This window comes from Seriola aureovittata, chromosome 12 (assembly GCF_021018895.1).
Source record: "Seriola aureovittata isolate HTS-2021-v1 ecotype China chromosome 12, ASM2101889v1, whole genome shotgun sequence".
NCBI lineage: Eukaryota > Metazoa > Chordata > Actinopteri > Carangiformes > Carangidae > Seriola > Seriola aureovittata.
In genome coordinates this window covers 1,405,165-1,432,997 of record NC_079375.1, presented here as the reverse complement: position 1 = coordinate 1,432,997, position 27,833 = coordinate 1,405,165, and the positions used below count along the sequence as shown (strand labels likewise).

General features: G+C 41.9%; 1 protein-coding gene across 1 annotated transcript in view; it reads left to right on the top strand.

Moving 5' to 3' along the window:
- The window catches only part of LOC130178833 (xenotropic and polytropic retrovirus receptor 1 homolog), a 59,223-nt gene extending 32,605 nt beyond the window's left edge, over window positions 1-26,618 (top strand). Inside the window, exons 3-16 of the mRNA XM_056391356.1 lie at window positions 9,229-9,330; window positions 10,276-10,499; window positions 11,517-11,666; window positions 11,835-11,918; window positions 13,676-13,757; window positions 14,300-14,389; window positions 14,504-14,601; window positions 14,838-15,017; window positions 15,920-16,085; window positions 16,168-16,362; window positions 17,656-17,822; window positions 17,912-18,051; window positions 19,181-19,402; window positions 20,688-26,618. Of these exons, the coding sequence (XP_056247331.1) occupies window positions 9,229-9,330; window positions 10,276-10,499; window positions 11,517-11,666; window positions 11,835-11,918; window positions 13,676-13,757; window positions 14,300-14,389; window positions 14,504-14,601; window positions 14,838-15,017; window positions 15,920-16,085; window positions 16,168-16,362; window positions 17,656-17,822; window positions 17,912-18,051; window positions 19,181-19,402; window positions 20,688-20,742 (1,955 nt within the window). The 3' untranslated portion in view covers window positions 20,743-26,618. The remainder of the gene's footprint in view (window positions 1-9,228; window positions 9,331-10,275; window positions 10,500-11,516; window positions 11,667-11,834; window positions 11,919-13,675; window positions 13,758-14,299; window positions 14,390-14,503; window positions 14,602-14,837; window positions 15,018-15,919; window positions 16,086-16,167; window positions 16,363-17,655; window positions 17,823-17,911; window positions 18,052-19,180; window positions 19,403-20,687) is intronic.
- The last annotated feature ends 1,215 nt before the right edge of the window (window positions 26,619-27,833 follow it).

The window sequence follows — 27,833 nt, the reverse complement described above, 5'->3', positions numbered from 1 at the left end:
AGTCTTTGTCTTTCATTGACGTGTTTGTTGATGACGTCACAGTTATAAAATCAGGATATGACCAGAGGGGGTCCAGACATAGACTAGGTTTAGACCTAGTCTTTCTTGATTAGCACAGCTGTCTGCACAGGCCATGTAATAGCAGTATTTCACTTGTGCTTAAACCCAAACAAAGGTGACCTCTACCCAGTACTGATCCTGATAGCATCCTGTGTAGCCAGACAGAGCACTGACACTGCTGCACTGACTGTGCAACATACCACACCTGTGTGTGTGTGTTTTCACCAGATATGGTATTGCTCATTGACTGACTGTCAGCTCAGATTACTCAGCCTATATATATATATATATATATATATATATATATATATATATATATATATATATGATCCGATGTTATATACAGAAGTGCATAGTCACATGTTAATGGTGTGATTCACAGGATAAATCCACCCAACTGTCTCAACGTGTTTCATTATTTCCATTATTTCAGTTTATTTTCAAGGTTTTCCTCTGACTTTTCTTTGACTCAGACGATCAGCTGGAAAATATTTCATGATGCAGACAGCTGCTCTCCCCAACACATTAGTTTCTTTAACTTCCTGTACAGTGAATTAACACGTGTTTGTCTTGATCCCACAGTAATGAAACTACTTCCTCATTTTGTGGACGCTTGAGTTTCCTGCTTTAATGTCTAACAGTGAAGTGTATTGAGCATCCAGCACAAGATCACAGTCCAGATTACAAACAATCTACAAAATCTCAAGTAGCACTGTAATTAGCATAAATGTACATAAACAAAGGGGCTGATGTAGGAGACGGAGGAATTTGAGACGCTGGCAGATTTTTTTTTGTTGGGTATTAGTGCTTCACATGTAGAGGGAGGCTTGTTAAATCAATCCCACAAACCATCTATCATTTCACTTATCCCTCTACCATGGACTATGGCCTCCCTCATGATCTGGTTCTGTTTCCATTACTGTCTCTCTCCCTCTCCATATGACCAACTTTTGCTTGAAACAGAAGTCACACATTTTTTAAAACACAGCAGGTGATGCAGCATTAGTGGTGGCCTGCAAAACAACTGAAACAGAAAATTACTGCAGATTTTGTTTAAAAACTGAGGACGGCCGTCAATTAGACCTGATGTAATGATCATTTCATTTCAGTGGTGTTTGCTTTGAGAATAAGTTGCACACTAAGTCTAATTCACTGGGTTTTGGAGCAGTAATACACATATAATTGACTGGTCAACAGTTTGGAAAGGACCATTTACAGAAAATGTGCAACTGTGTAACATCATATCTACACTACACAGAGGAATTTTACCAGGTTGTCAACCCAGGCTACTAACACTGAAATTGAAATGATCCATTTATCCATGTCAACTGTTTGCAACTGTGTTAAAACCTTACTCACTGATGACTCATAGTATAATAGGGGGTGCACGATTCAGCAGATGTGATGATTCGATTGGATTTTGATTGTTCGGCCCACAATTTGATTCAAAAACAATGGTAATAGGTCATACAGTATCTCACTCCATATTTCATATATATAAGATGGTCAGAGGTGTAGTGCTATTTGTTTATTCACTAGAGTGCACCTGTGACGGACACCGTTAAGTTGCAGCTTGTTTAATATTAAGTCATCTATGATCACATGATCAAATGTTAGACTGACTTTATGAACTGTTTGATCATGTTGAGAATATGACGCAGCATCAGACAAACATCCAGCTCAGTAATATCCAGGGTTCCCACGGTCATGAAATTCCTGGAAAAGTCATGAGATTAGAAAAAGTGTTTTCCAGGCAACGCAAATTCAACCAATCCCTGTGAATTCTGGGCGTCCTTGTATTTTTGTCCGATCACAATAAAGCAATTTTGATCAAAAATCATAGAGACCCGCACGTTGAACCAATCATATCAGTCCCTGCGCAAAACCTTGATGTAAGTCACCAAACTCACTTCCTTGTTTCTGGTCATGAAGCATATTGTGAAGCTCACATTTACCAACAAACATCACTGTTAAAGACTGCGTAAAGCATTTCCCCAATGTTTTGCATGAAAGCACAGTTAAATTGTTTTGTACCGTGTGCAACATTGTGATGGAACCACAGGTGCAGAGCTGTCAGAGCCACCGGACCGACGCTCCACTACTTTTTTTTTTCCAGATGACATAAAATATCTACAGTTCACATAATCTGGGTGATATTTATATACATTTATTATTTGCATTTTATATACAAGAGTCGGTCATGTAGAGAGCTAATAAAAAAAAAATGAAATTGTTAAAGTCATATTGACATTTAAAGTGTTTTGACTGATTTTATGCATCAAGCAACACTCGTGAAAACATTCCACCTTAAAAGATGCCGGTAGCCTCTAAGCTGCTCAGTGACTTAAATCATTAATTAGTAAAGATTGAAAAGACAAAACATCCTTTTTGAAACTGATGAAACTGCTTCATAGGCAGAAAAACATCTAAAAACATTGCAACATATATCGCAATCTTATTGATAAAATTTCCACACATTTCCAACACATCTTGCGTTAAGAAATACATTCCTTGTATTGAAATTAACTTTTAGATAGGCAAACCAAAAAAACTATATAATATAAAACTTCTATGCATTATTACTTACAGCTACCGACATCTTTTAAGGTGGAATGTTTTCTTGCGTGTTACTCAATGCATGATTGACATTTGGAAATCAATTAATACACCTTTAATGTCAATATGAGAACTTTAACCATTTCATTTGTTTTTATTAGCTCTCTACATGACAGACTCTTTAGTTATGATCAGATCTTATATATAAAGCTGCAGATAACATGGGTGTGATCGAACTGCCTCTTCGCTTGAGGTTATAAAAATCTGAAATGTGTCCAAACACTGCTTCACTGAAGCCAGGTTGAATTACATTCTTCTCACTCACATCAAGCAGGAGTATCTGGGTGGAAAACGACATGGTGCCATCTCTCGGACTGACGACCTAAACTCGTACCAGCGATGTTAAAAGACTGGAAATATGAATTGGTTTTTTGGAATTTATGAATTGTTTTTGAATTGGTAGAGACAGAGATTCTAATGTGAACTGATTTTGCACACCTCTGTAGTATAACAGTAGAGTGATAGGAAATACATTTTTGATTTCACTGAAAGATAAGTTACAGACAAGTGTATAAATGATCCAGTGACAAAGATAATAAATGAACCCTGTAGTACAAGGCTCTTAACTCTCATAGCCTAATCCCTTGTTGTCACCATTCTCTAAGGCTTGAATCTGGAACTGCTAAACAATACATCACTGTTAAACAGCAGAATTAATCTGAACTACTTTACATAATTACCAAACCAGTCTCCCTCACAGCCAGCCCCCCTGCATGCTGTCTCTGTGCTCGTTCTACCAGTGGTGGGCATCCGGTCCAGCGCTGGTTGAACCTGCATCACTGTGTCAGTCTGTGTTTACTGCACATCCCACCACCTCACCTCAGGCCTGTGTTAGTGAGGCATCACAACACCTGGTTGATCAGCTAAACCTTAGCCACGAACTGCCAAAATACAGACAGCATATGAAATGTCCCACTCTACCCCTCATGCAGCTTTGGGACTCTCTGATCTCTGCCTGCTTCATCCTCTCCTAACGTAGAAGCAGAAACTAAAATCTGCAAAGCCTGTTGTCAAGACTGTTAGCAGACGGACAAACTACAGAACCGCAGCTACAGACCTGGATAAACTGACATTGTGACGTCATACAGGGAGGACATGTTTGCCCATGAAGACTTCCCCCACTTTCATCAACATCAAGCCCTGGTCTCCAGCTAAACTCAGGGAGCCAAGGAGTAGGACTGCAGAAATGGGGACAGGATCCTGTACAACCAGGCCACAAACGCACTGACCAAGAGGGATAAAGAGTACAAAGAGAGGCTACACTGAATAGCTGAAAAAACAGTTTTCTGCTAGGGACCATGCGCCAGTGACAGGAAGCAGTCCCCCCAGTGCTCTGGAGAGCTGTCAGCTGGCTGACAACTCTGGAGTTGTGTGGACGGGGAGAGGAAACATAGCAAAAGAGATGCGTTTTAGAACTGAAACGTAGTAGGGTGGGTGTGGCCTAAAGCTTCACCCAGTTTTTGAGCCATAGAACGGAGACATTTGGCCTGTTTTAGTTTGAAAACTCTTTCCAATACTTTGGAATCGATGACCCCTTCGTCCCACCTTCACCCCATGATTGGGTCTGATCAGTCACATCCTTCCCGGACTCATCACACTCCTATCACGTGACCCTTTCCGGGAAAGAAAAAATCCAATCTATGTTTCACCCACCCTCCCTGTTTTGTGGACTCAGAAATCCTCTCCCCTCCAGACTAACCCAGCTGCACCCGCCTCCACCTGTCACTGGACCGCCAACCTCCTTACAGTCAGGAAGCAGCAGGGGAGGGTGGGAAAATCACATCAGCAGGCAACAGTAGCGACCCCCCAGGGATGTGTGCTCTCCCTACTGCTCTTCTCTCTCTGCACTAATGACTGCAGCTCAGGAGACAATGCCGTCACTCTGTAACTTCACGAACAGTCTCTGTGCAATAACATCCACTTACCTACTAATTCTATTAGTTTTAAACTCACACTGTGCAATAACACGTGTTTATCATCCATTAACAAACATGGAGGAGAGTGAACCTGACACAAGACTCCGAGCAGGAGCTCTTACCAAAGATCCTCTATAACAAAAGATGATGCATTACAAGCAGAGGCAATGTTAAGATATGGTATACACTTCCTGTCTCCTAAGTGGGCGTGGTTGAGATTGCAACAATACAATACAACACTAGATGCAGTTTGAATCTACACCTGCTGTTGCTGCTTGTTTTTATCTGCTAATTTATATCTGATCAACCTGAAACAAGATCATATCAGTCTGCTACTCTCTGTTTTCCCTTCAAAAACACTTCAATAACAATAACAGTAGTAGTATTATTACGCACAAGAAACACAAGTTTTATTTCAGTTTTAGCTTTTAATTCACGCTTGTACATATCGGTCGCTCTAAACTACTGCAGCAGTGAAACCAGAACGGACAGAGAAGAGGTCTGTGTTGTGAGATCTCCAGACTGACAGTATACTCTGCTGTTTTCTGACAGTTACATTTACCTTTGTTTAGTTTAGTCTTTTTTTTGTTTTACCATCTTTTTTTGTGAACCAACTCTTTTTCCTCTGTTTCTGCAGCATGTGAGTGGTCTTGTCTCTGACTGGACACAGAGTTAATGACATCACTGCTGGAAATGAACAAACGGAAAACTCTGAGTAGTTGTGTATTTAGATCTGTAGCGTTGTACTCTTTGTTGTACTAAGGAATGAACTTCTTGAACATATCAACATGACTAAAATGAGTTGGGTTAGATCAGTGGTTCTCAAAGTGGGGTCAGGGACCCCCAGGGGTCCTTGAGGGGGTTCCTTGGGGTTCCCAGCAAAAAGTGCAATAATTTACTTTCACAATAATTTCATCCATAAGTAACAGAATGGCAGAGTTTGTGACTGTTTCATACATGGGTTTAAACACTTTCTGTATTAAAACGCCTAAAAGCAAAAACCTGATCAGATGGGGACCCGGGGACAGCATCTTATAAAACGGGGGTCTAGTTTGCGTCAGTTCAGGGGTCTTTGATGTGAAGAAGCTTGAGAACCACTGGGTCAGAGAGTCATAATATCAGTTTCAGTTACATTGAATGAATTGCCCATCTCTGTATATGGTTTTTGTCTATTGGTTGTTGGGTGGTAGTAGTATGAAATTAAATTATAATGAGAATATGAAGTTTGAGTGCACGTACTTCCTGGCTGGGAATGTCTTGTTAAAAGGGTTGCTTCACCCAAGTTTCTCATTTAGCTCTAATTGTGTTTTGCCACTCGGCAAAAAATTTGTCTTCAAAAGGTTGACAGCATGTTCATCATGTTTATGCCTCCTCAGCAGCGACAGCCAGAGCCAGAGGTACAGTATGTTGTTTTCAGGTTGTTCCTACGTACGGACATACATTGTACATCCGTCCCTTTCTCATAAACATGATATCTCAGTAACACCTTGATGGAAACATTCACTAGGACTCAAGGATGAACTGATTAGATTTTGGTGGTCAAAGGTCAAAGGTTAAGGTCACTGTGACCTCACAAAACATGTCTTTGGCTATAACTCACAAATTCATTCACTAATCATGATTCATTTAACTCAAATGTCTATAAGGATAAATTAAGTGATGACATGTTATATCCAAGTGGTCAAAGTTCAACTTCACTGTGACATCATAATGTTCTGAAAAATACCCCTCTGGTCATTATTCACTGCTGTGACTCAGGAAGGAGAAACTGACTATATTCTCTGTAACTGTACTGGTTGGTGGAGGAAACAACCAGGAGGAGGTCATTCCATTTATTTTTACGGTCTGAGCATCACAGATGAGATCCCAAGCACGTCCATTGTATTAAAGTGGATGCAGAAAACCTAGAGACAGATATGTCAAATAAAAGCAGCCTTCCTTCTTTAAACAGCACATAATGTCCTGGTCTAGCTGCTGTTTAAGAGCCTGAGTTGTGAACATGTGAATGTGTGTTACTGTGAGAAAGGAGCAGGGTGTTGCTGAAAGATGGACCTAAAAAACATCAATTGTCAAATGGAAAGTATAGCCTATTACTGAGAGACAGACGTGTCATAATGATAATAATGATAATAATCATGATGACATGAGCTGAGACACAGAGAGAAAAGAGCAGAATAAGGACAAAAAGGGATGAGGAGATTACTGTAGTCTGACTGTGGTGTGGTGTGTTCTGTGTGTCTGTGTGTGTGGGTGTGTGTGTGTGTGTGGGGGGGGGTGTTGGGACACTCCAATTGAGTTAATTTGGTGTCTTGTCTAAAAGCAGCCAGTCTGAAACACAGTGAATCACTGAGTGTGCACAGCCTGACTCAAAACCACCTGCCCGGCCTGTTGTTTGGCTGCTGTTGACGTGACACTGGCTACATGTTAGTGGTTGGACACACAGGTTCTCTATGTCCACTGTTCAATTAGAGTTTACCAGAATCTGTCCCGGCGTGACTTCTTAAATAGTTGAGATCAAAAGTGATGAAAATTACAGGACTGCGTTCTGGTAAAACTAAAAAAAAAAAAAAAAGCGTCTGACTCAGTGGGAGGAGCGGAGAGTTTAACCTCGCAGTGTGTAAAAAAAACAAACAAGTAAACATAACTTTTAAGATAAAGATAATTGCAGAGCAGCAGGAGAGTCGCTGTCACGGCAGATGTCAGGAATCATTTCTAAAACATCCTCAATTGTGCAGTTTTCGAAAGATTTGCTTCCTTAAACAGGACAGAAATGTAGTTTATGGAGGACCTGTATGAGGACGAGGTGTTGTAGTCATGCCAAGAGGAGGAGACATCATGGCGGGACAGGACGCCAGCCATGTTATGTCACACGCTACACCTGTGATTCATCTAGCGCACATATCTAATATCACACGGGGGTGGGGTGTGGTTACAGCAGCGTAGCGGGATCTCTGGTTAAACAAGGCTAACGACCATCTGAAGAGAAAAAATATATTGTTTGATTCCAGCATTACAAGAACATGAGCACAATGTTTAACAGTCAGATAACTGTCAATCAAAGGGTGCAGCTTTTTCAAAAACAAACAGTCTTTTATCTGGAGTCTTTTTAACCTTAGATTTCCTTTGCCTGGTTTTACCGTCTGTCAGTGAGGGGCAGAAACAGCCTGAACAGTGTTGTATTGTGTTGTTCAGTGATTATTGGAGTCAAACAGAGGGATTTCTTATTCTGACCAATTAATCATGAAGAAATCAATGAGCATATTGAACCACTGGCATCAGGACATCAGTGTTCTCTACCTGCTAGTAGGAATAATAGTTATTCTAAGTGCGACATATTCCCAGAATCCCACATAAAGTCTTTAGCTTTAGCATTTGGTTGTGTCAGCTGTGTCTGTGTTGGCCTGGTCACTGTTGTGTACAGTTCCTCTTGCAGTGATGAATAAAAGTGTATTGAGTTTTATTTAATGATATATCGCTGGTTAATGTGTTGGAAGGTCAGTGTGCACATATCAAATATTAGTCACCAAGGTTAAAAACATTTTCTTGGCAAATCTTTTGTTTTTCATGAAGTGTTTATTTCTTGTCAAAGTGGAATCAAGTCAAATTAGAAATATAATTTGTCTACACTGGATTAGTGAACGCAGCACGGTCTCAGATCCACTAACAGAAATATGGACTGTCTGTCACAGCTGGAGGGTTGAAACATGTCCACTCTCACAGATACAACTGGACAACCTGCTGCTGTGTCACAGCTCCATCTGCTGGCCGAGCAGGAAAACAATCCTACTGCACTGACACTAGGTTTTTTTTTCACTAACTTTATTTATAACTAAAGGAGACTAAATCCTCCTCTCCCAACCAACAAAACCAACAGGACTGAAACGCTGAAACAATACAATAATATACAAATAGAGAAAGTTCAGCCATTGAAATTATATTTAAATAGAAATAAGGAACTGAGCAAGAGGTTAAAGTAAATTATATTCAGACACAAGTTTATAGTTTCATAGGTGTTTTTGACATTTCTATACATTTGCTAAGGGGAGAAATTTGTTTTTAGAGCTTTACACAATGAGATTTAGTGAAACAACATTTATGTATAGACTACAGTATTTTGTTATGATGATGATATTGTTCACTATAGATTCAACCTGTTTGTTCTTCATGACTCCTGAATGGAAGAGAATAAATCTATATTTATGGATTTGGGCTTCAGTGGATCAGACAAGGATTTCCATCAGTTCTGGATCGAGTCACAAACATAAAACAGCTGCTCTGATGTTTCTACATTTACGTGGGTCTGCTGAGGTGAAACTACAGCAGAGGAATTGTGGGACAGCATCTTCTTCTTTCCTTTCATAAAGGAAGGTCCAGTGCTTCCTCTGCTGAAGGAGATAAGATAGGAAGCACTGAGGCTCCTTTCCTCATCATCTAGAGAAATGGAGCAGCTCTGATCATGATGCTGCTCAGATACTTCTGTACCATACATACAGTCAGTCAGTCCTCCATGCCCACCTCCACCTTCCCTGTCTGCCCACCTGTTGTTCTCCTATCTACGTTGAGGTGCAGTAAGGTTTGGTCGTTGCTGTGAGACAAACAGTCGTTCGCTGATCTAACACCTTGTCTCTCCCCACAGTCACAGACGAGGACACAGTCAAGAGGTACTACGCCAAGTTTGAGGAGAAGTTCTTCCAGACGTGTGAAAAAGAGCTGGCCAAGATCAACACCTTCTACTCTGGTAAAGATACAACGAACACCACACAGGCATATTCACTCACTGAGCACTTTATTAGGAACACCTGTATACCTGCTTATTCATACGTATCCAGTCATGCCAATCATGTCAATCATGTGGCAGCAGTGTATAAAACCCTGCAGATACAGGTGGAGCTTCATGTTCATGTCAAACATCAGAATGAGGAAAATGTATCTCAGTGACTTTGACTGTGACATGATTGTTGGTCTGAGTGTTTCTCAACCTGCTGATCTCCTGGATTTTCACATTCAGTCTCTAGAGTTTTTACTCTGGAGACAGCAGAGAAATGTCAGGTTCCACTTCCTGTCACCAAGAACAGAAACCTGAGGCTGCAGTGGACACAGACTCACCAACACTGGACAGCTGAAGTCCTGGACTGATGGATGTGGATTTGTGCTGAGCCAGCAGATGGTAGAATCAGAGTCAGAGTCCATGGACCAACCTGCCTTGTGTCAACAGTCCAGGCTGGTGGTGGTGGTGTGATGGTTTGGGGAACGTTTTCTTCTTAATACCAATCAATCATGGTCTGAATGTTTCAGTCTGAGGATTGTTGCTGACCATGTTCATCCTTCATGGCCACAGTTCACCATCTTCTAATGGCTCCTTCCAGCAGGATCATGCTCCATGACACAAACTGCTTTCATCAACATGACAGTGAGTTCAGTGAACTTCAGTGACCCCCACAGTCTCCAGACCTGAATCCAGTAGAACACCTCTGAGATGTGGTAGAACAGGAGATTGGCAGCATGAATGTGCAGCTGACAAATCTGCAGAAGTGATGTGATGCATTCGTATCAACATGGATCCATGATGTGAAGAACTGAGGAACTGAGTTCCTAATAATGTGCTCAGTGAGTGCACTTATTCTGTGGCTGTTTCCTCTCCGTCTTTAAACTAGTTTCCCTCTGTTTCCCGCTCTCCCTTCAGAGAAGCTGGCTGAGGCTCAGCGGCGATTCGCCACGCTGCAGAACGAGCTGCAGTCCTCGCTGGACGCCCAGAGAGAGAGCTCGGCTAACGCCCGGGGCCTGAGGAGGAGGAAGACGGTGTTCGCCCTGTCGCAGCAGGAGCGATGCAAACACAGAAACATAAAGGACCTGCAGCTGGCCTTCTCCGAGTTCTACCTCAGCCTCATACTGCTGCAGAACTACCAGGTGCACATTCACACACAGCTCAGCACAACACAATAAAAATACAAACAAAGGGATTCAGTTTTCCAGTTTCCACGTTGTTTGTTCCACTCATCCCCTCGGTCATCATTGGGGAACATAACAGATTTTGTCCCTGTCAAAATAAAATCAACAATTTTATTTTGACAGGGACAATGCTTATTAAAAAGAACTGTAAATGAGCCAAGAAGGCAAATTTTCATCTGTTGGCAAGATGTTGAAAAGACAAGAGCAAGTTAAACAGCAGCTCCTGTGTTCATATACACAACATAGTAATCATTTATCACTACAGTATTTTGCAGTGCAGACATGTTCAGATTAGTGGACGTCCTCCTCTACCTCCTGAGCCACAGCCGCCATTAGTTGCGATCAAAACGAAGGCTGTGTTGGAAGCTGGGTGTGGTCCGACCCATGAGTACTGAGAATCATGTAATGATGTAGTAATGGCTACTGTGTACTCGGGGGTCAGAACATCCACACAGTGATGGGTGTCTCTGCCGCTGTGATCCCGTCACTAGATGGACTAGGGTGTTAACAATGTTACCCCACTTTATGCAGTACATTCAGTCCCAGCTGGACCACATGCAGAGACCACATGCAGAGACCACATGCAGAGACCACATGCAGAGACCACATGCAGAGCTCTGTCCCTCCTTCTTTTACTGTCTCACATCTTTCAAGTCTGTTCAATCAGCTGCTTTGGACACATCTGATTCTTCTCATTAAACAACTCTCTCTCTGTCTCTCTCTCTCAGTATACTTCATTGACATGAATGTGAGGTGGACAATATTTTCAAAGCGTTACAGACAATATAATAATGATATCAGGAAAAATACATGCATACACGTAAAATCTATGAAGTAAAATAGAATGAATAAGTTAAAAGAACAGTAATCATTGTAATCATTGTATTATAGGTCTACTATAATACTACTACTACTAATTATAATAATCTCTCTCGCTCTCTCTTTCTCTCTCTCTGGTTCTCTGGTTCTCTGTAGAACCTGAACTTCACAGGTTTCAGGAAGATCCTGAAGAAGCATGATAAGATTCTGGAGACGTCGAGGGGGGCCGACTGGAGGGTGGCCCATGTTGAAGTGGCTCCATTTTACACCTGCAAGAAGATCACACAGCTCATCTCTGAGACTGAGGTACACACACATATGTATAGATATACAGTCACATGACTCAGTTAAGGCCTGTACTGTACGTGTCATCCTGCTCGTATTCACTTCATTAGCATGGCTGTAGCTAAATACATTCCTGCTAACATATCAGAGAGGAAGAGGACGACACTCAAACCTCTGTGTGTGTTTCAGGCTCTGGTCACAACAGAGCTGGAAGGTGGTGACAGACAGAAGGCCATGAAGAGGCTGAGGGTGCCTCCACTGGGAGCTGCACAGGTCAGACACACACACACACACACAAACACACTCACTCACTCACTCACTCACTCACTCACTCACTCACTCACTCACTCACTCACTCTCACTCACTCATTCCTGTTGTCATCTTATTGCACAAAAAACTCTCACCCACAAAACGTTTACAGTCACAAAATAACAAACAAAATGTCCCATTTAAATTTTCAAGCATTGAAACGAGGATGCTCCTCCAAGTACACACAGTCTTTAAAGGTGATCATTGAGAAGGGTTGGGGAGAAACCATCTCTCTCTTTTTTTTTGTTTTTATGTTTTATTTCTTCTTTTTTATTACATTTACATCTCTCTTTAACCTCTGTCTTTCCAAACACAGCCCCTTCAAATCGAATGAGCTTTACTAATATAAATGTTGAGTTTACATTGTTGCCAAAGCAAATGATGTTATTAAATCTATGATGAAACGATACAGTGTGTTTGAAGATGTAATGAAATAAGAGAGGAGAACAGCAGCAGCATAATGCCCTTGTTCTGATCACATCTGTGACATCTGCATTGAAGTCGTGACTGCAGCTGGGTGGGAATGGGTGTGGTCCCACCCATAACTAATGAGTACTGTAGTAATGTAGCCATGACTACTGAGTAATCAGGGGGAGTACTCAGGGGTCATAATGTCAACATGTTGACGGATCCCATCACTAGACATCATATCCTCATCATGTCCTCATTATGTCTTCATCATATCCTCATCATGTCCTCATCATTTTCTCATTATGTCTTCATCATGTCCTCGCCATGTCCTCATTATTTCTTCATCATGTATTCATCATGTCTTCATTATGTCTTCATCATGTCTTCATCGTGTCTTCATTATGTCTTCATCATGTCTTCATCATGTCTTCATTATGTCTTCATCGTGTCCTCATCATGTCTTCATCGTGTCTTCATTATGTCTTCATCATGTCTTCATTATGTCTTCATCGTGTCTTCATCATGTCTTCATCATGTCCTCATTATGTCTTCATCGTGTCCTCATCATGTCTTCATTATGTCTTCATCGTGACCTCATCATGTCTTCATTATGTCTTCATCGTGTCCTCATCATGTCTTCATCATGTCCTCATTATGTCTTCATCGTGACCTCATCATGTCTTCATTATGTCTTCATCGTGTCCTCATCATGTCTTCATTATGTCTTCATCGTGACCTCATCATGTCTTCATTATGTCTTCATCGTGTCCTCATCATGTCTTCATTATGTCTTCATCGTGACCTTATCATGTCCTCATTATGTCTTCATCGTGTCCTCATCATGTCTTCATTATGTCCTCATCATGTCTTCATCATGTCTTCATCGTGTCTTCATCGTGTCCTCATCATGTGTTCATCATGTCTTCATTGTGTCTTCATTATGTCTTCATCATGTCTTCATTATGTCTTCATCGTGTCCTCATCATGTCTTCATCATGTCCTCATTATGTCTTCATCGTGTCCTCATCATGTCTTCATTATGTCTTCATCGTGACCTCATCATGTCTTCATAATGTCTTCATCGTGTCCTCATCATGTCTTCATTATGTCTTCATCGTGACCTCATCATGTCTTCATTATGTCTTCATCGTGTCCTCATCATGTATTCATCATGTCCTCATTATGTCTTCATCGTGTCCTCATCATGTCTTCATTATGTCTTCATTATATCTTCATCATATATTCATCATGTCCTCATCATGTCCTCATCATGTCATATTGTTGACTCTGTGTGTCTCTCTTCCTGCAGCCTGCTCCTGCTTGGACCACGTTTCGAGTCGGACTTTACTGTGGAGTTTTCCTCGTCTTAATGGTTACTGTAGTCATTACAGGTAACACACACACACACACACACACACACACACACAAACATCTAAGCATCTAATAATATTGTGGGATTCCTAAGTCTGAAACTTTGTATGATCAGGTGAATCAGACCAGATATGTATTTGTAATGTATTGGTCCCATCAGTACGAAAGCCCAGAAAAGCAGTACTCGTACATATTTCTTTATCCAGTTATCTCAAGATAACAAAGGTCATTATCCTGTGATAATGAGATAAATATACTTCTGTAAAGTTGAAAGATATTCACAGATTCGAACTTCCTGGTTCAATAACTCTTAACCGAAACGTTGTAATAACAAACACGACACCTCTTTCCTACTCAATTACTAATATATAAAAGGCTTTTATTTTGTCAGATGGTGTAGTGATTGTGTTGCAGTATTTAACAAACATTACAGTATATGAAAACATCTCTCTCTCTCTCTCTCTCTCTCTCTCTCTCTCTCTCTCTCTCTCTCTCTCTCTCTCTCTCTCTCTCTCTCTCTCTCTCTCTCTCTCTCTCCCTCCCTATCTCTCCCTATCATCAGGAGCGGTGGTGATCCGTAGTGCTGATGTTTGGCCTATGGTCCGGATCTACAGAGGAGGATTCCTCTTGATAGAATTCCTCTTCCTGTTAGGTATGCACATGTACACACACACACACACACACACACACACACACACACACACACACACACACACACACACACAGACTGACTGTCTGTCTGTCTGTCTGTATGTTTTTCTTCCAGGCATCAACACTTACGGCTGGAGGCAGGCAGGAGTTAACCATGTTCTCATATTTGAACTCAACCCCAGAAACAACCTGTCACACCAACATCTGTTTGAGGTCTGAGCACACGCATACACACGCACACACACACACACACACACACACACACACACACACAGCAAATGGCTGAAGACACTCAGGTCACAGTGACAGAGTGTGTTACCCGTCAGCTTCACCATGAATCTGATGGAGATGTCTGAGTCTCTCCTCTCTCTCTCTCTCTGTGTGTGTGTGTGTGTGTGTGTGTGTGTGTGTGTGTGTGTGTGTGTGTGTGTGTGTGTGTGTGTGTGCAGATTGCAGGTATGCTGGGGGTGCTGTGGTGCGTCAGCCTGCTGTCGTGTCTCTTCAGTGACAGTATCCTGGTGCCGATGCAGGCCAACCCTCTTGCTCTGTACGGCTTGTTCTTCCTCTTCCTCATCAACCCCTTCAAGACGTGTTACTACAAGTCACGCTTCTGGCTGCTCAAGCTCCTGGTAACTCCACTCACTCATACAGGCTTCATATTGTTTGGGTTTTGATTCAGTGAATCCCAGTCTTTATTGTTCACAAAGATGTTTCAATTGTTTGGCAGTTTTATAAATTTAGCTATCTAACATTTCTGGAAAAGAGTGTCCCTGTCTTTAAACTAAGATGATGATTCTATGAAGCAACAGGCAGGTTATAAAAGTCAGTGAGGTTAGGACTGACTGTTGGTGGGAAGTGATTTAAACCAAAGAAGATGTTAGATTAGATTAGATTTCTTCATTGTCATTGTCTCTTGCATATGGAAGGGCACTTATCTCATAATTATGAGATCTTTGAGACCTGCAGGGATCTCGTATCTCGTAATGATAAGAAAAGATCCTGCAATTATGAGAAAAGTCTGAGAAAAATCTCATAAATAATACATTTTTAATACTTGATATTCAATGTTCATGGACACTGGAAAAACAGAAATACGGCTCGTTTGCTCCGTTTTTCTGTTTGAAATCAAAAACGAGCAAACCAGCAATCGAAAAACTGATTTACACCTTTCAAGTTTTCTCATAATTACGAGAATTACAGGATCTCTTCTTATAATTACGAGTTGATGATGGGGGGGGCAAGAGTGTTGATGATCCTCACAGGCTGGGGTATGAAGCTGTTTAAGAACCTGGAGGTCCTGATGCGGGTGCTCCATCCCTGCTGGTCTCACAGTCCCGTTCAGCTGCTTCTGTTCGGCAGTGGTGCAGTAGATGAGGACAGTGTGGGTGGCGCCCCTGTAGAAGGTGGTGATGGGTAGCCTGGCCTGCTCGAGCCTCTGGAGGGGATGGAGCTGCTGTTGGGCCTTCTCGATGCTGGCCATGGTGTTAGTGTTAGTGGCTGAGGCACTTCCTCACTTGGTCTTCCTCCACAGTTTCGCGTGGTGACGGCTCCGTTCCATCGCGTGGGCTTCGCAGACTTCTGGCTCGCCGACCAGCTGAACTCTCTAGGGGTGGTTCTGATGGACCTGGAGTACATGATCTGTTTCTACAGCTTCGAACTGGACTGGAAGAAACACGACGGGCTCATCAGCAGTGAAGGTGAGGCTGAGATGAAACACTGCTGTGACGGCTGATCCCGTGACGACCGACTCGCATCTTATTGTGTGTCATGTTTTTACAGGTAGAGACGTGTGTAACTCCTACTCCTACGGCGTCCGTGCCGTCATCCAGTGTCTTCCTGCGTGGTTCCGCTTCGTCCAGTGTCTGCGGCGTTACCGTGACACCAAGCGGGCCTTCCCTCACCTGGTCAACGCAGGGAAATACTCCACATCTTTCTTTGTCGTCACCTTCGCTGCTCTCTACAGCACACACAAAGGTAGAGCGGAGTCACAGTTGGAAAAAGCATTTTCTGCAGAGATGTTAACTCCAGTCTTTCTTCTTTTACTTTTCTGGCGTTCGGCCATTAGCTGTAATTCCTCTCTTTGCTGGTCCATCAAAATTTAACAGGTCATGTCACTCTGTTGTATAAATGCTGAGTTCAGCTCTTAGGTTGAATTTACCATATATTTGTTGTTATGTGACGGGTCATCTTGTTTTTTACGGTTAGGTGTTCGACCAGTTTTCTCATGCTGCCCTCTGGTTGAATACCTGTGTCAGAGCTGGAGGAAGTTCTGGCTGTACTGTGGTGGTGTATTGTGGTGAATCACTGGACATAAGCACAGAAATACAAACACAGACACTGACTGACTGAAGATTATAATTGATCAATAAGGGGACAAGGCTCACACAAGGTTGGGAAGTATAATCATTCCTTGTCCAAACAACACAGCGTCCTAGTAACCTTTTATAGAACAAGAATATGGGATAAAGAAGTGAACACAGATTGGTCAAGATACACATCACCTTATGTTTACAACCAAGAGCAACCAACCACAAGACCTACATTTACATATCTACTACTTACACATATGTGCTTGAATACAAGACATCTAAAGTTACTTAAGAACTCAACCCTCATGCAACACCTTGACCTCTCAGATAACCTCTTTGAACATTAACAGGATGAGGGGATCAGCGGGTCTTTGCAACACATTTACTGCTAATGATGCATCAACGTCACAGGAGAAAAGAATGAATGAATGCTCAACTAATAACTTCAATTCCACATTTTGGTATTGAAATGATAAACCAACCATCTTCTATTACTTTCACAGCACCATCAGTAGGAAGAAACGCTCTGGTTTGTATTTGTCTAAGCTAATCACAGTCATCTTGGGCGGAGCTGAGTCCAGGATGTGACGGTGCTCCCTGCAGGGTAAACGTGTTTACTGCAGTCACCAGCTCTAAATGACAGCTGAGTGGACTGTAACATGTCGTTTCCCAGGCGTCAGTGCTTCTCTTTGTTTCTCTGTATGTTCAGTATGGAGCGGCTTCTCCTGTTGTGTGTCAGAGGCTGAAGCAACAGCTGGTTAACAGACAGAAAGAGCAGAGATTTTAAATCAGTCTGACCTTCTCATCATCAGAAAAGTTAAAGGTGCTCTGGCGGTGGAAAACACAGGTGTCTGGATCATTAGAAAACAAACATCTTTGACTGATGTTTCCATTTTTACACATATAAATCTGACCTCATGTCTCTCTCTCTCTCCCTCCCTCCCTCTCTCCTCCTCAGCTGAGAAACACGATGATGCCCAAATCTTCTTCTACTTGTACATCAGCTGTTTGGTGGTCAGCTCCTGTTACACGCTGGTCTGGGATCTGAAGATGGACTGGGGTCTGTTTGACCGCAACGCAGGGGAGAACACGTTCCTGAGGGAGGAGATAGTCTACCCTCATAAGGTAGGTGTCCATGTTGTGGAGGGGACGGGCTGAGACACAGTTGGACTCTGGTCAGGTCTGATGTGTTCTTCCTGTTCTCTCTCCCTCAGGCCTATTACTACAGCGCTATAGTGGAGGACGTGCTGCTGCGGTTCTCATGGACTTTAACCGTCACCCTCAGCACAGTCTCTGGTCTGCATGGCATCTCTGACATACTAGCGACTGTTCTCGCCCCGATGGAGGTCTTTAGGTACACCACCACCACCACCACTTTATTATTTCATCCATGTCTCTTCTTCCTGCTGTTGTTTTTCTTCCTCCAGTCTTTACACTCTGCTCCTCTTGTACAGAGTTTACACAGGATTAAGTTACTGTTATGTGAACCTGCAAAGCTGTGCATGTGGATCTGGTGAAGATCACAACAGTAAATAATAGAATGAGACAAAGAGAAAACAGAGTTATTCTTTTCATTTTTTATGTAGATTATTCTACAAATTGAACCAGTGAGAAGTCTTTAAATAGTTTGTTTTGTCCTATTAACATTCAGAAGCTCACAGCTGCTTTATATCAGTTACAAAAATAAATGACCAAACTTTGCCTGTTAACACACATTTGTTTTATTTATACTGCTCCGGGAAGAGTTTGGAACAGCTTCTGAATTCAGTGGATGGAGAATTGAAAACGATAAGACATGGTTTGATACTAACAAGTTATCATTTAATTTAAGTCAGACTAAGTATGGTTCTGGGTGTCGTTATTGATCATAAATTATGTTGGAAGCCACAAATAAAACTGTTGCAGTGTTGCAACACATTTTAAACCAGAAATCACCACATATATTATACTGCTCTCTCATATTACCATACAAGACTTATTCTACTCAATTTACAGTCAATCAGATCATTATGAACCAACCAACCCACTATTTATTAATTCATACGCTTTAAACTTTCATGATCTGGTTTGACTTTAAAACTGCACAGATCATGTAGAAAGCACAAAATCATTTACTCCCACTCAAAAAAGACGAGGGTAAGGACCAATATAAAAAGAAGATGCATATCTGTCAAAGAGTTAAACCTGTGGATGAACTAAGAATGTCTTGTTCACTTGGTAAATGGTGATAAATAAATATGATAAGATCATTCTAATTGCATAAATGTAGCAGTGAAAGTCTTTTATTTACTTTTTTCTTACTTTCTCTTTTGGTCTCTGTATGTTTGACACTGGAATACAATGTATAAATATAAATAATGGCTGAAATAAACCTTTAAGTGTCATTTAAACACAAAATCTCTAAGACAATATTGGCAAACATGACCTTCCATATGAAAATGTGAATAAATCAGCCTCTGATCATCTCTGTTTGTTCTTCTAAGGCGTTTTGTGTGGAACTTCTTCCGCCTGGAGAACGAACATCTGAACAACTGTGGTGAGTTCAGGGCCGTCCGAGACATCAGCGTGGCTCCGCTCAACGCAGACGACCAGACGCTGCTGGAGCAGATGATGGACCAGGAGGATGGAGTCAGGAACCGGCAGGGCAAGAAGAGCTGGAAGAGGAGCTACAGCATGAGTCTACGCAGACCACGTCTCGCCTCGCAGTGAGTCTTTACAGCAACACCAAGAGAAAATGATTGAGGACGAATTTATTCAAGATCTAAGATTTTATAAGTGAATTTTCATTCATTTCATTATAAGTGAAACACATTTTAAGGCAAAGCTTTCAACCCAGAAGGCAGAGGTCATGTCAACTCTAATGAGAGGCTGAAAATAATGTGTCCCCACACAGCTGGAAGCTCATTTTATACTGAAAAATCGATGGCACAAATCTCTTAACAGGGTCTGTTAGCTCGAGCTAACAAGAAACATCCCATGTGACACAGGCAGAGTTGGTGGCTGTTACACTTTTCAAGAGATTAGTTAATGTTTTTGCTAGTTAGCTAGCTTGATATTAAAATCTTTAAATAACATGCAATGAGATGGGCTGCTAAAGTTGTTATTATTGAAATGGCTCAACAGAAAACATGTCTTTAGATGACGGTGTTATTTCTGAACCACAGTGATAGTGATGATGCTGATATAGTCACACTGTTGTTAGTCTGACACCCTTCTCTTTGAAACTCTACATCATGATTATTATTATTTTCATTATCATTATTATTGTAATGAAAGCAGGGTATTTTACAGTTTAACAATAAACTTTTCCAAAATTACATCAGTAACTGAAACAGTAAATTTCACTGGGAATTAAATAAAATAACTATAAAAATAAAAAACTACAAATAAAAAACAGGAACAAATATGTATATATATTATATATATATATTAAATTGAATGGAAACAAAGAATCAAATATACATAAAATGCTGCCTGTATAACTTGACTTGACCTGAGCATTTCCGCTGCGTTATTGCTTCTTAATAAAAGTTTTCACATCAGCTCGTATGGGAGAATATATCCTGGTCTCATTACATAGCTTTCTCACAATTATTATTAATATTATTATTATTATTATTATTGTTATTAGTAGTAGTAGTAGTAGTAGTAGTAGTAGTAGTAGTAGTATTTAAAGTTAGTAATTCAACACTATAAATTTCATGATCTTCCCCTAAAATGACTGTTTGGACTCTTTTTTCTATTTATGATTTCATGATGGTTTTATTTTGAAATTATTTTTGTTGTCTCCCTCATGTATTTAATATCGGCCTCACACCAAACCACTCACATTCTCCCATTGTACATTCTAAGTATACTGTGTAACATCTGCTCTTTGTTGTGATTGGTAGCTTCAGATCATATGGAAGCACAGCAGCTTTTCTAATGTAAAGTTTGGAGGTGACAGTTTGATCTCTGAGTCTAAATCACAGTCTCTCTTCTCACCTCCAGGTCCAAGACCCGTGACACCAAGGTTTTGATAGAGGACACTGATGATGACTCCTGACATCAGGCCACGCCCCTCGCCTGGGTCCAGAATCTATTCAAAGGAGGGAACTCCGCCTCCTAACCGAGGAATTACCCAGCGAGTCGGGCGTCGAACTCTGAACCGAGGATGAGTTTTGAACTCTCATGCCTACATAATCCTTTTCCAGTGCACGAGCCTCTGCCTGGGCTCAGAACTTAGAAGACTTGAACAAACAGCCCAGCAGGAACGGCCACAGAGCTCCCACTGCTTCCTTCAATAATAACCACAGGTGGGATTATCACTTAGACTCTGTGAGAGACATCTCTCCCTGACATCCTCAACCACCCAGAGGTGGACTCTAGAACTACACTCACTCCTCAGCCATTTGCTTTGGTTCTCAGCCTAGCATGAACAACACAGCTAAATGGAATGCAAGCCGATCACCCTGACAGGAAGTGTCCCCACTCCCTCTCAGTGCCACACACTCCCACACAGGGAGAGGCCGACACTTCCAGCCCAACTGCTGTCCAGGTCCAAAAGGTTTCCCCCCCCGCGCCGCCCTCAGCTATTAGTCTCCTCCTCCAATCCCAGCATCCAGGTAACACTTAGAAAAAGGCCTTGAATAAATGATGTACCATTTGCACCTGAAGAATCCACCTGTAGTCTGGACCTGGAACTGAACCTGAAGCCCCTTTTTATTTTTTCGTGTGAGTGAATAAAAGGGTCCCACCGTGTGTCCCCCCCCCCCCGCTGGTCAACAGACGAACATTTGGTACCACCAGTCAGTCGCTGGCTTGACTGTCCGTGCTCTTCAGCTTGTCCCATCATCACAGAGCTGCCTACCTGCACCTTACATGCTTTAGACATACTCTCTCTCACACAGACAGACAGACAGACAGACAGACAGACAGACAGACAGACAGACACTTTATAGGAAGAGTGAATTGCAATGCCTAAAGACAGTGATTTTAATATGTTTTATTGTTCATGGACATGCAACACACACACACACAAACATACAGACTATAGATTATTTGTAACCATTGTTGTAAATATGACATGGACCAAAACAGGAAGTGGTGTGAAATTGAAAAACTACTGGAACAGCAGCTGGAATGACTGTTCAGCTGAGAAACAACTTGTTGTTTCTAGAAGAAGAAGATGGTCTGAAGTGTCCTGCAGTAACTCCCAGTCACCCTGTGTGAGAAAATATCCTGAAACATTACTGCTGAATGTATGCCAACTTATTTATGTATGTATGAGTGGGAACGATGCCTGAACACCACCTGTCATCACCTGTAGACCCAGCAGTTTTTAAAAATCAACCCAAGGAATTTTAATTTGTCCCCTGAAACCTTGAAAGAAAAACGGAAGACTGATTGAGCAGCAGCTGCTGGTTCATGAAACAGTCTGTGATGTTGGTTCATTGAAATGTGATGATAATGATGATGATGATGATGATGATGATGAAAAGGGGGGAGGTCACCTGTCTGTCACTTACACCCTCAAACATGCAGTCAGAAGGACTGTACAGTTGAAGCTGAATCTGAAGGAAGTGGCTCATCCAGCTGGTTTGGTGCTGAAGGATCCATGTGGGTTTGAATCTGATTGAGGAAGTAATTTTAATATATTTGTATGTTCAATATATAATTGTAATATTCAGCACATTGTGAGTGTTCTTCTGAAATCGCCTTTATTTTACCACAGTAGCAGAGAGAACCAGGACTTTTATTTTGATTAAATCAGAAAGTCTTACTTGCTTCCTGCTGCCCAGTGAAGTGAACTCTAAACTTCCTCCATGTTTGCCTGATGCCTTGATAAATTTAGCATTATGCTCTAATTAGATCAGTAGATGTGCACATGTGGTGAGTACAACAACATGTCAGACATGTTTAACATCAGTCAGGAGGAGAAACTGAAATGAATCAGGTGTTTCTGTTAAACAGAGAAACTGAGCAGCTGACTGGTGTAAGACCTGTACCTGCTGGTCTTTATTTGTTCATGTTATGATACCAGAATTTATGTGAATTTCCATTAACGGCAACCAACAGCAGGTCACACACAGACACCATCACATCATCTGCATATTGGCGACTCTTTTCACAAACTTCTTGTCATCATGTCAGCGCTGCAGACACTAATGTCAGTATGTGCTGCCAGATCATGGTTGTGTTTCAGCCGCTGCAGTGACAGGTGGTAGCATCTGCATATTTGAATTGGCAAAGGTTTTTACGCCAGTTCTTCCTACCAATCCAGGGATCAGTGCCCAACCTGCTCTACCAGCTGAGGAATGGCCCCTCCCCCACCCCTGTGCTGCCAAGTCATTAGAGCCACAAAATCAAATCATCTCTATTGTTTGGTAGAGACGGGTAGTTGTGATTACACTGGAGAAAATGTTTTCTATATGTTTTTAATAGAGTGAAGATTAGAGCTTAGTTTTTCACATTCCCTAAGTGGTGTGACATATTTGAAGTGGGGGCTTGCTGCTCAGCGTTAACACTGAGAAACTGTGTTAATAGATAGAGCTTCTGCAAACTTTATTTACAACTTCCTCTGGTGTGTAAGTAAATCTTGCAACATGAAACAAAGATTAAACCTCAGTCAGGTCATCTGTGCTGGTTGCAGATGTCATAAAAAGAATTCAAACACAGCAGTCAGTGTTGGGGTAAAATTTAGCCATTGAAATGCCACATGGAGACACCACTACTCCATAGTACAAAGGAAATCCACAAGATTTTTTTGCCCTTCGAGGTTCAAAGTTGACTCCACCAACAGCTGGTTGTCCTGACAGCATTAACCTTTGAGGGGACAGAGAGCTACAGAGTCCATAAAGGAAATAGCTCATTAGTTGTCTTGCACCCTTCACTTTTATTTAAAATCCTCGGAGTAAAAACTGTTTGCTCACAGTTGTGAGACGGGAGTTAATTCTACAGATACAAATAAACTGTGTGGTCTTATTGTTCCATTAGTAACCAAGCTAAGCTAACGAGCTAAAGGATGTTAGCAAGCTGATTTTCTTTTCTCTTTTATTAAACTTTTTATTGAACACTGTGTAGAACAGTGAACAACAGACCAGGAGGGAGTAAACAAAACAGCAGGGAGAATCTCCAGGGGTTATCCTAGAGTTAGCCGTGATTAGCTCACCAGTAACAGCAGCTCAGCAGTTAGCCTTGTAAACAAAACATTTAGCAATGACATGCAGCTTAACTCTGCTCCACCACCCAAACCCCGACCTTACAGGTGCCTCCTTGGAGCTGGATTTTGGCAGTTCAGGAAGTAGCTTGAGGTTTGCAATAAACCTCTGTGCCCATCCAGGATGAATCTTTGAATTGGAGTGAGCTAGAAAACGTTGATCTTAAAAAACATTAAACTGAAAACATTTTAATGAGGTCTTTAGTTCAGTCATATGAAATGCATCTGTGGCTGCAGCTTTTCCTGGATCCTTTGTCGTTTCATGATACAACTGCAGTCACAGATGAGCAGCTCTCTGACTGACCTCAGTTTGTCTCTGGACAGTAAAAGGAGCAGCTCTAAGTTTTCTACTTTGCCTTTTGTTGCACCTCTGGAGCTCAGGACTCGTCTCTTGTTTCTATCTGTTAATCAGAACATTTTGTACACAAGCTTTGAAGTGAACTGCTGTCTGTCTTCTATCATTTTCTTGCAGCGGACACAATCATTCCATCCAAAGAGAACAGTTGAACTTTCTAAAGGACTTTTATTTTCTACTTCCTCAGGTTTTCATGTTGAGAGACGTATTAGATTATCATAAACCCATTATTCCTGTGTTATAAAGATTTGAGCTCAGGACATAGTTTTGCACCTTAGCCTGCTGATGCACAAGCAGGACGTGAGCTTATTGACTTCCTGTCACCTGATCCCTCTTTTTTTTTTTTGGCAGTCCTTTAATGAATGTACCATTTGAGACCTTTACTCCATGAATGTATGTTTCTCACATGAATACACCCAGAGATCTGCTTTAGCATAGCTTTTAGCTTAGCATCCAAATCCAGGAAGTAACATAGGATGATCTCTGAAAGCTGTTTGTGTCCCATTACAGAGCCTGATGGAGTTGTGTGTTTCACATGTTATGTGTTTCTCTTGTTGATTGATGATCCTGTTCCGGCATGCTGACCATGCTGTGACTGATTTGGACCATGGTGTACTGGGATTAAAGTTGGAAAACATACCTTTAGTTCTTCTTCCACATTCCAGGTGATGCCTCACTCTCCCATTACATCTGAACGCCACACTTGTATGTGGAGGTTTGTGAGACTGTGACAGACGGTGAAACTATCCCCCCTTTTCCAGGTGTCAGTCCAAATGAAAGCTGCCAGTCAAGGACAGGGCTGGGTCTCACACACAGACAGAAGTGTGTTGTTTGTGAGATACCGTGTTGGCATCTCACAGTTAATATTCAGGATTAAGATTCCAGATTTCAATCAGAATTCATCTGATTTTATTCAGACACAGTTCTGGAACAACAGCTTGTGTTTAAACATTTAAATCCTGAAACATTCGGCCTCTTTTGTCAGATGAAAACATGAGTTGTGTAGAAACCAGAACCACCCAGCTCTGGTCCAGAGAGGCGGATCCTTCTCGACCAAACAGAAGTTCGTTCCGAACGTCTTAAGGATTTTTTCACCAGTTCCATTTTCCAGTTTCATCAGGCCTTATGCAAGAACATGTTCGTATTCTTTTTGTTTGTACTAACATCACAAGTCAGATTCAGCAGACTGGTATTGGCCTGATGATGTTACCTGTTCATGTGCATATGACACTGTAAAGCTTTTCTCATTGACCAGTTGTTGATTCAGTCTCATATTTTCTGTTTGTTTGACTTGTTTTCTCCAGTTCAGTGAACTAAAATCAGGTGGTCTCACATTTTAAAATCCATCAAACGACTGTGAAGGCGGCAGGAGAATTCCGGTTTTTAAGTTGAACTCACGTTAAATTGCTCCAGTCTGTTTGGGAAAGTTTCATTTACACAAATGTTGCCAAAGAGAGAACTAATATATCAGTGTCGGGACAGTGGTGTTACTGAAACAACGAGAAAATATGAATACAGCCTCCAACATGTCATCATTAAGTCACATGAGTGTTTCCCCTGTGGAGATCTGTACTTGTAGAACAGGTCTGGACCCACTTGTGAGTTTCATTTGGTGAACTGGTGAATGACACAAACTCTATTAAATGGCTTCTGTGTGCCACTTGAGAACAAACCTGTCTGTATGAGTTGTTACTGCTACTACTGCTGTCTCTCTAAGACCTCATCAGGAACCACAAAGGACTGAGTTTGGCATCAGATGACTGTCAGACATTCAGCTCTGTAGTGAAGCATCAGGATCACGTGGTGAGACTGAAGATGTAAAAGTCCTTGTGTTGAAAACAGACTGAGGAATCTGGTTCTACAGAGGAAGAAAACACCACCAGCAGCTCCAGGCTCTCTGTCCTCACATCTGATGCATCAGTGGGAAAACAGGGTTGTTGCTGAAGACAAGCTGAGCTCGGGTTCCCAAGGCAACAGGTCCGCTGGATGCTGCAGGTCAAGGTCCAGAATGCTGCAGGTTCAGGATGCTGCAGGTTCAGGACGCTGCAGGTTCAGGACGCTGCAGGTTTAGGATGCTGCAGCTTTAGGATGCTGCAGGTCCAGGTCCAGGACACTGCAGGTCAAGGTCCAGAATGCAGGTCAAGGTCCAGAATGCTGCAGGTTCACGATGCTGCAGGTTCACGATGCTGCAGGTTTAGGATGCTGCAGGTTCAGGATGCCACAGGTCCAGGTCCAGGTCCAGGACGCTGCAGGTCAAGGTCCAGAATGCTGCAGGTTCAGGATGCTGCGGTCACCATGTTGTTAAAGGCTTTTTTCTCAAGTCAAGTGTCATGAGTCTGATCATTAAAAACATTTGTTGTGATCCCGACCTGTGAGGACACCATGTGTTCTCTGGTCTCTCTGGTGCCTCTGTTTACACACACACACACACACACACACACACACACACGCACAGAGACAGCGCTCGACATCCTCCAGTCCTCAGCTGACTGCAGGGTCTGGAGCTTGGAGCCTCTCAGATAACATGATTCTCTTTGTTAAAGTCATCTGGTCTAAATGTTTGACGACCTGAGACTCTTCAAGCTCACTTACCTCAAGCTCTATCAGACCTGGATAAAGATCCACATTCTGACCCCACTGCAGAGTGACCCAGATCTGTTGATTATATAATGATGAGTATATTGATTAGGAGCATTGTATAATGGGTGACTGTGCTGTGGGTCTTGTCTTGTGTTTCCAGTAGCAGCGTGATGCTCCACAGGTGCCTGGTTCCCCCTGTTCACCTTCCAAGTGACAGAGACATTAAATCCTGTAGTTTAATTCCGTGGACTCAGGCCACAGTGAAGATATGAATATATAAACTTAAAGTACGATTTTGAGATACCTGAGACTTAATACCTCCTCTCCGTCACATTTCAGCTTCAGTGTCAGTGGTTCAGGAAATCAAACAGACCCGGTGATTCTAACTGTTAAAAACACTGAATGAAGCAGTTTGACCTTTAAAGTCAGAGTTTGAGCGACGCTGTACGGAGGACAGAGACTCAGGGAAGAGTTGGAGCTGAGATTGATGCTAACCTTTGTTCTGATTGTTTCTCTGATAACTTATGAAGCAGATGTTCAGCAGGTTTTTACCAGCAGCTGAATTATCCACAGAGGTGTCCTCCTCTCCATAACAAACACACCAGGGGATTAAAACCAGTAGAAACACTGAATAAAGCAGTTTGACTTTTCAGAGATTCACCGAAGCTCTTCAGTGACACAGGACAGGACGTCTCCAGCAGCTGGGAGCTGAGCTGTCTAACATTTCCTCAGCTTGTTTCTCTGATAACTTCAGATCCAGACGTCCGACGACTAAAATCCTTCATCTGGTTCAAATATAGAGCTGAAAACCACCAAGGTGTCAAAAGTGTATGTGGCTTAAAACTAGATAAAAGTCAATGTTGAGCTTCTGTCAGACAAACACACTGACACATGATCATAGAGGATATGATGTCACTGACAGGAGACCAATGAAACCTGTGATTAAAATAACAGATTTCTCTGGCTTGAGAATTGATGGAAACATTTGTGATGTAAGAACACA